Consider the following 12,159-nt stretch of genomic DNA (forward strand, 5'->3'; position numbering starts at 1 on the left):
CGGCATGGAAGGAATGCTCAGTTTGATCTCTGCCCTTTCCATTGCTTGCCTTTTGACCGCACCAAAATAGCTATTCTGTAGGTGTGCAATTAAGGATATATGGATTTTTTTTGTTATTGTTTGATGGTTTGTGTTAAGTTTTTTTGGTTAAAAAAACAGACTTACTACTTAGCAACCATACATAAAGCCATAATAACAGGCTTCTGCAAGACCTTACAGTCTATTTTATTAAAATGGCTAATAACTTGTTTTTGTGGTTGAATCTTGGTATAGTGCTAGGGACTATTTTCATTTGGTAACATTTTTGTTTGTGTTTATCAATCATACATTATTAACATTCCTCCATATGTCAGAGGTGTAGGAGACAGGTTGTGTTGACAGTGACAGTACATAAAAATTTGACAAGATTTACTACACCCACCTACAGATAATACATTGGACAGTGAGTGTGACAGTGAGTGAATTTGAATGACTTGTACTGAAGTTGGCAGCACCCACCAGTTGTTCCCAGCGCCTGCGCCAGTGACGTCACTCCCAGCATGGCGTTCAAGGTGACTCTGTCAATATTGCGCTTTTCTTAGAGCGCTATTGCCGTTATTTACACTGTTTATCAAGTTTGAAGTCGTGCAGAATTCCGTTATTTGTGTGTGGTTTCACTGAAGTGGATTAATGACGTGCTCTGGCCGGGCTCCTCACAGCATCCTTGCATACACCGGCTTATCGGTCGGCCTTGACGAGAGGGAGACGGGAGCAGACCAAAGTCCATTTCATTGCAGTGCAAGACTGTGGATATGTCGATTCACATAATGATCAATCAGTGATTGATCCCTGGCTCATCGTATGCTACCTGCATGTGCATAGGCTAATGGAGCAGCGATGCTCGCGCAGCTCTTTTTCTGTTCTGAGAACGCAGGGAAGGCTAAAATCTTGTACCAGAGAGTATCCATAGCCCGCTGTCAGTAGGCTGTATGCGACGCGACTAATATGGTAGCAGACCAAGTCATGTTTTTAAAGACTACTAATTACATTTCCAGGTTGCTAAATCCAGCTCTTTCTTGATAGGCTTGTGGGTTGTGTATTTTTACTGACGAAAAGCGTAGCGTGTGCTGTGTTTTGCGAATCTCAATCTGCAATGAAATCAATGTGTTTATTTGCAGGTGCAGTCGACAAAAAGGGCCGACCCTCAAGAACTGAAGGAAATATTTTTAAAGGTAGGCTAATCAAGAAGTCTATAATTTTACACAAGGCATAGTAATTACACGTTTTCTGTTATTACTGGCTTATTCTGGAGCATAGATACAATGTTCAAATTTAAGCTTTACTAAAATAATTCCTGAAACAATTCTTTAATAATAAATAGTCAGCTTTTTTCCACATGTTGACTGTCAGCTTTGTTTGGCCAAGTATTTGTATTAGAAAGCAAGCTGGCATAATACAACTGTGTAGCTGTGTGAAATAGCCTATTACAGCTTAGTGCAGAGTAGTAGTAGAGGGCTATGTATAGTTCACTCTCTCTAGTGCCACTGTTGTGTTCTTGTCATTTTCAAGAGGACATTCTGGTATCATGACTCCTGAGTGAGGTGACAAGGTTTTGAGTAGGCCTAGTTGTTCTTGCTTAGGTCACACACTTAGGTCACACACATTTCCCCATAAAGCAGTACAAGATAGGTCAATATGCTGCCTTTGTGGCAGTTGCCAACTTCAGTAAATAAACCTGTAACCTGAAACTGTTTCGTAGGGCACGAGGAGGCAGCTCTAGCCTACTGTGTCCCTTTACACTTTCCTTCGAAGCAGGGCACGAGCACGAACTGAGGGCTGCACGGTGTCCAGTGCACGCCACAAAAAGGTCACATACATACGCCGACTAATTCTGGATACCCTTTAGCAAAGCATCTCCCCTTGCATGGCTTCCCTTAGCTTTTAACAGCTGCTTGGGTGTTCTATTATCTGAGCTGTCTCTCGTGCGAATCGAAGAATGGCGAGATACCTCAATGAGTAGATCTACTGTACTGTGGGTGTGTGATGGGCCTTAGAGAGGAGTGGTGGGACCCTAAAGCACCCAGCCCAGTTTCCTGTCAGCAGGAGAGTTCAAAACGGAACATGTTATGGTACTGCTTGTCAGTGGACGTAACTATGTAGTTATTATAAAACATGTTTATAAAGTGTTGTAATAGTGGTTGTAATGGCAGTGTTGTAAAACATTCTTGGAATGCTCTATGCAAACGTTATACAGAACTTTAAAAGAGTGTCTGTGTTAATATGTGTGCATATGTGTATGACTGTTGATACAAGACAGTGATACAAGGAGGAGAACAGAATGTACATCAAACCTTTCATTCTACGTCATGCATAGGTTTACAGTTGACAGTCCTCAAGGTTGTAACGTGACACTACCAGCTTATGAAGACGTTTGGAGGGATAGGGCATCTGTAATTGTGAATGTCAAAGCCATGTCATTCAAGTGTCCTCTGACTACTTTTGCATTCTAGATATCTAACCTCTACAACACACTTTCATTTTACTGAAATATTCCTTGCGAATCTGTCATAATCTACACACAAATGTTTTTTTTTTGTGCTGACCAACCCAGTAGACGGATAAGTGGGAACTCATACATTACATCTTCAGTTTCTCTTTCATACAACAGATGGACAGGACTAGGAATATTTTTTTACACACTCCAGAAAGAGTGGAGTTAAAAAGTTTGGAGCTACGGGGTATCCTTGCTTTTGAATGTCCTGTCATTCAAATGTCCTCCAAACAGTTTTGGTCAGTGATCAAACCTCTGCAACTGGCTGCTTCATTGTGTGGAAATATTATTTAAAAACCCGTCTTTAAACTTCTCAACTGAAAAGCTTTTCTGTACTGATAGGTCTGATATGTTTGGTATGTTTAGTCGCACATATCTTCTGTTTTTCATAGAAAAGATGGTCAGGCGAGACAAGGAATGTTTTTCCGCTCACCACAAAAGGGAATCTCGAGGGAGAAAAACATTGCATTACTGAAAGAACACTGGCAATTCATTCTTTCTTAGTGTGTGTTTTGTATGTATGCAGGGAAACAAAAATCCAATGCTATTGACGTTGTGGCAAATGGAATAAAAACACAGTAAAGAGACTGTATGGAGGGGTTATTTTCAGCCGGAGGTGTAAAGTGTTGTCTTGCTCAGTAGTTACAGGAGCGCTAATACAAAAGCTGGATTGCTGCTGGGGTTGGCCTGCGGCACCTGCCACAAATGTTTTGCTGAGCTGGTAAACAAATACTCGCGCGCTCCTGAGAATACCTCAATTTTCTCCTGTTGGCAGAGAATGCCAGTTATGATCAGGAAGACAAAATGTGAATGTGTGAAAGGTAAAAATGCAAATTGTCCAACGTTTTAGGGAGATAGGCTTTTGCTGTCTGGGTGGTTTGTTAGAAGTCTGTATAAAAGGATATAAAAATGCGATAATTTCAGCATCCATTGCTCCTGTGGACAACACAACAACAGTATGTTGATGTTCACTATCAGTAAATACAGTGTTTGTGGTCTTCAAAGCGTTTCTACCTCCCTTCACACGAGGTAGATAAGACAAAAGCTTGCCCTCACCAGTCAGCAGTCACAAGCATAGCTCTTATGATGATCACTCTTGTTTTTTTTGTGCCACTTTATAGTACTCCAGTTTCACTGACAAAGATGGGGAGCGTTACATGACCCCAGGGGATTTCGTGCAGAAGTACCTGGGTCTCCATACGCAGCCACACCACAACCCTGATACTGTGCAGCTCATCGCTGGAGTAGCCGACACCACTAAGGATGGGTAAGTCGCTCACAGCACTGGCACAAGCTTGATGAGAAGATGCGAGTACAGTCAGATAGATTTTAAATAAAGAAAGTAGATTGTATTTTACTCTTCTTGATTTACAACATGGAATAGCAACCTGAGCCATAAGTTAACATGCATGAACTGAAGAAAAAAGTAGAGGGATGAAACAAAAATCCCCAAAGCTTATTTCCATTTCCTTATGATGTAAGGAGACAAGTAGAAGTGGCAATGACAATAGTCAGCAGCAGTCAATAGTCAATAGCCAGCAATATTTTGCTGGACTTGGTGGGGCAGCTACTGAACAGGAGTTCACCATAGATATAAATTACTCATGTGCCTTGGAGCACCCCAAGTGGTGCCGCTGTATAAAGGTGTTTACACGGCACAGACGCTTACACAAAGTAGCTGGCACGTCAAGGTAGGCGCCAGCCATTTGTCCCCCAGGTATCTGAGAACAGAAGAAAAAACACATTGGAAGCGTTTACTCCTCTGGAAATATCAGATTTTGTCCATTCAACAGAAGTTGTTGATGATTTCATGGAGTTTTGTTGCAAAACTTATCGGTCAATTTAACCAAATGAGGCGTAATTGTTGTTTTGGAGATGGAAACTCGGGGGTAAATTCAAGTTATCCACTGTTTATAGCTGGACTATAAAGAACAGTAATTGTGTATTAATAACTCATGAAAATGTTAGGGATTACTCACTTTCTCCGTTGAGTCCTTTGCTGTAGGTTATGGTTTCTGTTGAGCTCTTAAAACTGCTGTTAATGTTTTTTTTTACGCCCATGTACTCGGCAATGAAATAATAGCCTAACACAAGAAACATGCCAGTTCTTCAGGTAGCACACTCTCTCTCTTTCTTTTCTTTCTTGTCCAAACAGACTCATCTCTTTCCAAGAGTTTCTGGCCTTTGAGTCCATACTATGTGTCCCGGATGCACTTTTTATAGTGGCCTTTCAGTTATTCGACAAGACTGGAACGGGTGATGTCTCCTTTGGTACGTATATGAAGACAAGAATGTATCAATAATGTCATGCTGCTTTTCTGTGCCCGAATGCTTTGCTTGTAAATGGACTGACAGGAAGCTTTCATTTACAATCATCCAAACTTTAATGTTAAAAAATCTCACAATTTGTTTTAGACAAATTAATTACCATTGTTTAATGTGTGTAGCACAGTAGTTCATTGAAAACTCATGCCTTGCCTAAAATCTTAGCGAAAAAAAAAGAAATCTTAAGTGAATGCTACAGCATGTTGTTTTGGCTGGTTGCTGGTTGTCATTGCAGTTGGAATGCAGTGGTGTTGTAGTATTGCTGAGTGTGGTGTGGGTTTGGCTCCAGACTAAGGCTCCAGAGAGAGGCCGTGTGGGGTGCACTGCTCACACGAGGCCGTGTGGCCCGGGCCTGACCAGGCTCTTCAAAAGCGGGGCCTTGTGTGACAGAGACATACAGACAGAGAGAGGCAGGTTGGTGTAAGGCTCCGATGATGATGATGATGATGATGATGATGATGATGATGATGATGATGTTGACTGCTACATGGGGAGGGGATCAGCATTCAGTGCATAGACATTTCAGATACTACACGCTGGTGGCAAACCCCTCCTCCCCCCAAAAAAGGAAAAAAAAACCCCATCTTGATGATTCCTTGAATCCGGAGCTGTGGGCATGACACATATCTCCCCTCAAGGAGTATACGGGGCACAGAGCTCAGCAGAGCTATCACACAAAGCCTGATAGAGCTGAAAGGGAAAGCCGCAAAATGATGCTGAAATTACATGTGATGTTCAGTCAGACATAGCTGCATGGGGGCCCGCTGGCTGGGGACCTTTAGATTGTGGTGCTGGGGTCGCCACCAAGGCCTCACCACATTCCTATTTATGTACTGACTGGCTGGATGGATGTGCACTGACTGTGGCCTCCTCAGGACGAAGATTAGAGACTTTGTATTGTATTGCATTGTGTCTGTAGAGTAGATATAGATGTAGTGTGTTTTTCGTTTTTTTCTGTAGTGATTTTTTTTGGGGGGGAGGGTTGAGTGGTTGGTGACTGCTGACTCATGTTTGTTGAAAAAGGTAGGTCTGCACACTGCCGATCAGCTCCAAAAATAAACTTTATTATTTAAAAAGCAACGTTTCGGTTTATTTTTGGAGCTGATTGGCAGTGTGCAGACCTGCCTTTTTCAACAGTCTGACTTTTTTGTCTGGCACCTGCAACAAGTGTTTTTGGATGCGCGCACCCTACCCAAAACTACTAGCTGACTCATGTTTCTCATGTCGCAGAGAATGTCCGAGATATCTTCAGCCAGACCACGGTGCACCATCACATCCCCTTCAACTGGAACTGTGAGTTCATCCGTCTACACTTTGGCAACGACCGCAAGAAGCACCTCAGCTATCTGGAGTTCACCCAGTTCCTGCAGGTAAGAGTGACATTGGGCGTGTGTGGCTCCTGAGGGATGGCATTTGGAGACAGTATCGTGACATGCGCTTTTAAAGTTCTGTAACCCTTCAATCCAGAAAACAACCACATGATATGATATCATAGTGCCTCCAAACTTCAAATCATCATGATTATTATTTTAAACATTTTTTAAATTATTAATAGCCTTTGGCAACTTATTATACCCATACACTGTCATAGTTTTTATTTATAATTTTATGATATAATGTTGGAAAATGTGAAAAAAGCAAATTCATTTAAAAAGGTACATTTAAAAAAATCTTGGGGTGTATCGAACCATAGGTCAAAAATTGTGATCCGTACCGAATCGTGAGTAGAGTGTGTTGTTATAGCCCTAGATTATTGTAGAGTCAGAAGTCAGTAATTCTATGTTCCATACACTGTTCTCGTTTCCCTGCTCGGTTTTACTGAAGGTTGGCCAGATAAAAAGACATTCCTCTTTCCTTTAGAAATTTGTCCAAGCAGAACACTAAAATCACACTTAGATGGATAAACATCCAGATCCTGCACATAGATAATTTTGAGCAATGTCTGTCTCAACCGCAACCTTCCTGGACAAACCAGTGCTTCAACTAAAAAAAATCGGAACATTAATATCAGCATTCATACTTGTATACCACATGTAATCAATAACATTTTGTTTTATGGAGGACGTGTTGTATATGAAGAATTTATTTGCAAAACGGTGCATCCATCGTTTTTGACTTTTGCATTTTATTATTGAAAATGACTCTTCAGAGGACGTATCACCTATGTGTGAATTCTTGCCATTCCAATATTTTGAGAACATACTTTTTCAACCTATATAAAATGCATTTTGAAATGCAATGCAATGGAATGCCCAGTACAAAAATGTACATTTCCGAACATTCTACAAAATCGAGATACACCGTTTTGCTAATAAACTCTTCATATATTTGTATGATTCACCATGTTTGTAACCACAGCATGTATAAAGCTGCTGCTACCCCAAGCTCTGTCCAGACCAGTGGTGTAGTCTACATTTTTATGGTGGGTATACTGTATATTAGAGCATTTTTTGAAGTGGGTATACTGTATTTATTTGTGCTATTCAAAATAATGGATCAATCAATTTTAAGTGGGTATACTGAAATACCTGAAATTTTGAAGTGGGTATACTCCTTATACCCGCGTTCTACGTAGACTACACCACTGGTCCAGACCCTGCTGATTAGAATCAGACTGTACGAAGAGGCCAAGCCAGGCCTTGACAGATTTGATCCTGCCACCTTGTGGAAGCGGATGAACTCCTCCTGTTACTGTACAATGGTCAGGGCAGGGACCTCACTCAGCACTTAAGAGGTAGCCATACAGTATAATATAACAAAATAGCAATAGCTGGGATCGCTTTCAAAGTCGACTATTCCCAAAACACACACCCATAAAAGACACACACCCACAAAAGACACACACACACACACACATACACACACACACACACACACACACACATACACACACACACACACAAAAGACGGCTAGCCGCTAACCCGGTAACCTGTGCTGGGCCACAACACTGCTCTATGCGCAGCTGGGTTGGCGGCCCGACGGGATCGTATGAAACCACAGACGGTTGAGGCAGCTTCACGTGGCATGGGGAGCTAGACAGATCACAGCACTCCACTGGTAGTATCTGATCAACTCTGACAGCGCAGGGTGGGTCGACGGTATGAGACGGGGGGCCCCCCGCTCCTCCTTCTGCTCTGATTGCACGCTCATCCAGTCGAATCACCTCCCCCACCTGCCTCCCTCTCCATCACCCCCCCCTCCCCACACACACACCTCCACACCTCCACACCTCCCACACAGACACACCTGCTTCCTTAGTTCCCCCTCTGCCCCCCAGCATCAGGGATCAAACCTCACCTGATATGGTTCTCATTAGAGGGGAGGGCAGAGCTCCTAACCCCCACCCCCACCCCCACCACTCCTTCCCCAGGACTTTTTCGAGAGGTTCCAGTGCCAGATACGGCCACATGTGTAGGCCAGGCCGGGACGTGACGTGCGTAACACTGATGTCATGTGTTTGGGTTGGTGTTCCACATCAGCACCTCTTCTTTGGAGCTCTCTCTCTCTCTCTCTTTCTCTTGTTCTCTCTTTCTCTCTCTCTCTCTCTCTCTCTGAGGCCCTCCAGGCTAGACCCCTGTTTTGCAAGTCCACCACCATATCACTGCATGTTTTAAGCCTACACCTTTCTCCCTCTCTCCTTCTTTTTTTTGTTTTAAGATATTTTTTGGCCTTTTTGACTTTATTTATGATAGGACAGTGAAGGTGGTGACAGGAATCGAGTGGGGAAAGAGAGACGGGGAAGGGCTGGCAAAGGACCCGGGCCGGGAATGGAACCCGGATCAGCGGCATGGTAGACAAGTGCCCTACCGGTTGGCCACGGCAGGGCCTGCCTCTCTCTCTCTCTCTCTCTCCAGGCTGCCCCCTGTTTTGCAAGTCCTCAGCTGCACATTTTAAGTTTTTGTCCATCTCCCTCTTCTCTCTTTGTCTTTCTCTCTCCCTTTCCCTTTCACCCCGTCCTACTCTTTCTCTTTCTCTCTTTCTCTCTTTCTCTCACTCTCTTTCTCTCTCTCTCTCTTTCTCTCACTCTCTTTCTCTCTCTCTCTCTCTCTCTCTCTCTCTCTCTCTCTCTCTCTCTCTCTCTCTCTCTCTCTCTCTCTCTCTCTCCTCCCCCCCCTCTCTCCACCTATAGGAGCTGCAGTTGGAGCATGCTCGGCAGGCGTTTGCCCAGAAGGATAAGAACAAGAGCGGTGTCATCTCCTCCGTAGACTTCAGTGACATCATGTCCACCATCCGCCATCACATGCTCACTCCGTTTGTGGAGGAGAACCTCGTCTCAGTAAGACTCTCTGGAAACAGGAATACGTCCACATACATTCACATTTATTTATTTGTCGATTTTATATACGTACATGTACAATGCGTAAACATAAGCACACACACACACTCCCAGACAAGCAAAAACACACAATCACATTTACCATTAATGTGGAGCCTCTGTTATAACCTTAGTCACCAAAATGTTAACGACCAAGTCTTAATTGGTTACCTAAGACGACTTGCATTGTCATAGCAATGTTGTGATTTAGATGAGGCCCATCTGCAGTACGAGGCTACAGTGTAGGGCCAACTAGAAGAGTGTTCACTTCAGACTCTGAAGAAGAGACTTGTTTTCAATGAGTCAGCCCATCACATTAAAGGCTTCTGAATATAATCTAACAGTGTGCCTTTGGAAATCCTTGGCAAAAGAACAGTAACCACTGCAGTTAAGTTTGACCATATGCAGGTATTTTTGTGACCAATTCCTTTGAGCCAAAGAGCACCTGCTCTAGAGGAAAAGGTGAAGCAGCACCCCTGAGTCACTACCAAATTGTTGGTGTTTTAGTTTCTGAATAGAAGAATTTTTTAATTGAACTCTCTAGCGCGCACCCACCCACACGCACGCACACACACACACGCACACACACACACACACACACACACACACACACACACACACACACACACACACACACACACACACACACACACACACACACACACACACGCGCGCGCGCGCGCGCACACACGCACACACACACAGTCACAAACGCACACAAGGTGTCATGAGGTGCTGTGATTTCTCTGCTTCTCTGGTTGTAGGCGGCAGGTGGAGGCACCTCCCACATGGTGAGCTTCTCGTTCTTCAATGCCTTCAACTCGCTCCTCAACAACATGGAGCTCATCCGCAAGATCTACAGCACCGTGTCCGGCACCAGCAAAGACACAGAGATCACCAAAGGTGCGCCGCAACCTCAGGCTGTTTTCACAAAAACCTCTACACTCTTCATCCCAATAACTAGGTTGATATGGGAATCGTACATACTGTCTCTTACAGTTTCAATTGTATCATTACTGCATTATTGTTTCACAGTTGTATTATGTAGTAGCTGATCGAGTACTGCACTTGAATTTTTTGAAATTTTACGCACCACAAGAACGATGACAGGAGCCAATAAAGTAATTTTGTCTATGAAGACAACAGTCGAAACGTCATCCTACCCTGCCATGGAATAAAAAAAAAACAAAGAAAAAAGCATGTTATATGTGCTGTCTCCTCACTCCAAAATTAGTGTCAGCTTTTCTCCTGCATCTTTTCCTGGGATGTGCACAAATTTCACCTTTAACTGAAAGGAGCCAACAAAGTGCCACACTCTCCACAGATCTAATCCACTATATGACACCATTAGGCCTTTCTTGTCTTCCTCTCCTCTTCGTTCCTAACTCTTCTTCGCTTCTTCTGCCCCCCTTCCTTCCTTCCTTCCTTTCTTCCTTCCTTCCTTCCTTCCTTCCTTCCTTCCTTCCTTCCTTCCTTCCTTCCTTCCTTCCTTCCTTCCCTTTTCCTCTCTCCTCCACTGTCGCAACAGGAGAGTTTGTTCAAGCTGCCAATAAATTTGGTCAGATTACTCCAATGGAGATTGACATCCTCTACCAGCTTTCCGGTCTCCATTCCCACTCTGGGTAAAGCCCCTCTATAGTCTTAACGCATCGCATCAGCTTTTCCTGTTTTCCTCAACACTCATATTTGCTTCCTCATCACCTAACTAAAGAGCACTGTCAACTCCTCCTCACATCCCCCCCTCCTCCCACCCACCTTCATGCTCCCTTTTTGGCATGTTTGCACCGCTTTTTTTACACGCTGCTTTCCCCCTCTCTCTCTCTTTTTATTTCATCAGTAATGTTGCATTGCCATCACCTCCCTCCAATGCCTTTGACACGTCTACCCTAAACAGTTTGGTTATTGAAATAAATGGGGATGAGAAAAAAATATTACGACCTCCCATTTATTGGCTATAAAGGCTAAGTTATTGCTCGTTGGGGTTTAACAACAGTGGCTCCGCGGGGCTGATTTATTGGGAAAACAAATGCATGGGGGCGCCTTCCTTCTCCTCCACCACTACATCTACGCCTGTGTGGCCCCGTGTGGGGGTGGGGTGGTGGGGGGTATTCTGCCTTCTCCCCCCCCTCCCTCTCTGGCAGTCACAGCAAAGCATGTCAGTTCATTGCATGTTGTACGGTACGTGCGTGCCGGCGGGCGTCCGTCCAGTTTTGTTTACCTTTTGTGTTGGTGTGCGTGTGTGTGTGTTTGTTTGTGTGCGTGTGTGTGTGCAAAATAAAAAAAACAACAAAAAATTAAAAGGCGCAGTAACTTGAAGTTATAAGGCAGTAAATGTTTTCTGTGGAAAATATGACATCACCCACCCACCGCCACGGATGTGTGTGTGTGTGTGTGTGTGTGTGTGTGTGTGTGTGTGTGTGTGTGTGTGTGTGTGTGTGTGTGTGTGTGTGTGTGTGTGTGTGTGTGTGTGTGTGTGTGTGTGTGTGTGTGTACGCGTGTGCGTGTGTGTGTGTGTGTGTGTGTGTGCGCGGGCGGGTGGGTGTGTGCGCGTGTGTGCGCGCGTGCGTGCATGCGTCTGTGTGTGCGCATGTGTTTGGAGGGACTGATGGTCTTTTCTGTCTTGTTGTGTGGATGTTGTGTTCTGTCTGATGTGTGTGTTGTCCCTTGTCCCTTCTGTAGGAGAGTCACCTTTACAGACATTGAGAGGATAGCGCCGCTGGAGGAGGGGGCCATGCCTTACCATCTCGCTGAGGTCCAGAGACAGGTACGGGGGCAAACGATGGCTCAGTGGTTAGAGCGCTGGCCTTTAGATCAGAGGGTTGCATGTTCAAATCCCACCCTTACCAGCTCCCTCATCCATGGCTGAAGCACCCTTGAGCAAGCTACCTAATCCCACACTGCTCCAGGACCTATAACCAATACCCTGAACCTAAATAAGTGTAAGTCGCTTTGGATACAAACGTCAGCTAAATGTAATGTAATACTGGA

The 12,159-nt window shown here is 44.2% G+C and overlaps 1 protein-coding gene across 3 annotated transcripts in view; it reads left to right on the plus strand.

The window, feature by feature from the left end:
• The first annotated feature begins 462 nt into the window (after window positions 1–462).
• Window positions 463–12,159, plus strand: part of LOC134460836 (electrogenic aspartate/glutamate antiporter SLC25A12, mitochondrial-like) — a 30,537-nt gene continuing 18,840 nt past the window's right edge. The window contains exons 1-9 of one of the 3 annotated variants that reach the window (XM_063213412.1): window positions 463–551; window positions 1,158–1,211; window positions 3,652–3,797; window positions 4,686–4,801; window positions 6,086–6,225; window positions 8,986–9,132; window positions 9,936–10,074; window positions 10,700–10,793; window positions 11,851–11,935. In XM_063213412.1, the coding sequence (XP_063069482.1) occupies window positions 540–551; window positions 1,158–1,211; window positions 3,652–3,797; window positions 4,686–4,801; window positions 6,086–6,225; window positions 8,986–9,132; window positions 9,936–10,074; window positions 10,700–10,793; window positions 11,851–11,935 (933 nt within the window). In that variant the 5' untranslated portion in view covers window positions 463–539. Of the gene's footprint in view, window positions 552–594; window positions 988–1,015; window positions 1,035–1,157; window positions 1,212–3,651; window positions 3,798–4,685; window positions 4,802–6,085; window positions 6,226–8,985; window positions 9,133–9,935; window positions 10,075–10,699; window positions 10,794–11,850; window positions 11,936–12,159 lie in introns of those variants that run through there. The other 2 variants (XM_063213413.1, XM_063213414.1) reach the window with 2 other exon arrangements.

Source organism: Engraulis encrasicolus, chromosome 13 (assembly GCF_034702125.1).
Source record: "Engraulis encrasicolus isolate BLACKSEA-1 chromosome 13, IST_EnEncr_1.0, whole genome shotgun sequence".
Lineage (NCBI taxonomy): Eukaryota > Metazoa > Chordata > Actinopteri > Clupeiformes > Engraulidae > Engraulis > Engraulis encrasicolus.